Consider the following 867-nt stretch of genomic DNA (forward strand, 5'->3'; position numbering starts at 1 on the left):
TTGACTTTTTTTTTTTTCCCTGAGACTGAGTCTCTCTGTCACCCAGGCTGGAGTGCAGTGGCACTATCTTGGCTCACTGCAACAGCCACCTCCCGGGTTCAAGCGATTCTCCTGCCTCAGCCTCCCAAGTAGCTGGGACTATAGGTGCCCACCATGGCGCCCAGCTAATTTTTATATTTTTGGTAGAGATGCAGTTTCACTATGTTGGTCAGGCTGGTCTCGAACTCCTGACATCAGGTGATCCACCTGCGTTGGCCTCCCAAAGTGCTGGGATTACAGGTGTGAGCCACCATGCCCGGCCTCATTGTTGACATTTTACCTGGAAATACTCTTCTTCATATAGGAAGCATGCTGGAACATGTATGTGTCAGCCTGATATTTACCTTAAAATGTTGTTTACTTTTCTAGCAACAACCTTTAAGGCCCAATTTAGTGGAAACTAGTTGTCCCAACATACGGATGGATCCAAAATTGTGCCCTGCTGATCCAGACTGGATTGCTTTTATACATAGCAATGATATTTGGATATCTAACATCGTAACCAGAGAAGAAAGGAGACTCACTTATGTGCACAATGGTAAGGCATAGTTCTTCAAATTTACTTTTCTGAACAGTATTTTTTGAAGTATAATTTGCTTCTTGCATTTTGACATTAGATCACCAAGCTGGGTGATCTTTGCATTTGAAATTCAGGTCTTTAAAATTTTTTAAAAATAGAGAAAAGTACAGAGAATAACTGGTATGTACCACATGTATAATACTGCTTTCTCTTAATGTTCATTTTCAAACAGTGCAACAAAAGAACCTCTGACATGATTGTTCTTTTCGCCTAATAAGACTGCCAGAATTTTCTTTTCTTTTTTTTTT

At 40.5% G+C, this 867-nt stretch overlaps 1 protein-coding gene across 2 annotated transcripts in view; it reads left to right on the forward strand.

The window, feature by feature from the left end:
• Nucleotides 1-335: 335 nt before the first annotated feature.
• LOC105510542 (dipeptidyl peptidase 8) overlaps nucleotides 336-867 on the forward strand; it is a 55,763-nt gene continuing 55,231 nt past the window's right edge. For both annotated transcript variants that reach the window (XM_011940387.1, XM_011940388.1), the window contains exon 1: nucleotides 336-577. In XM_011940387.1, coding sequence (XP_011795777.1) covers nucleotides 460-577 — 118 coding nt within the window. In that variant the 5' untranslated portion in view covers nucleotides 336-459. The remainder of the gene's footprint in view (nucleotides 578-867) is intronic.

This window comes from Colobus angolensis, unplaced genomic scaffold, assembly GCF_000951035.1.
Source record: "Colobus angolensis palliatus isolate OR3802 unplaced genomic scaffold, Cang.pa_1.0 Scaffold19, whole genome shotgun sequence".
Classification (NCBI taxonomy): Eukaryota; Metazoa; Chordata; class Mammalia; order Primates; family Cercopithecidae; genus Colobus; species Colobus angolensis.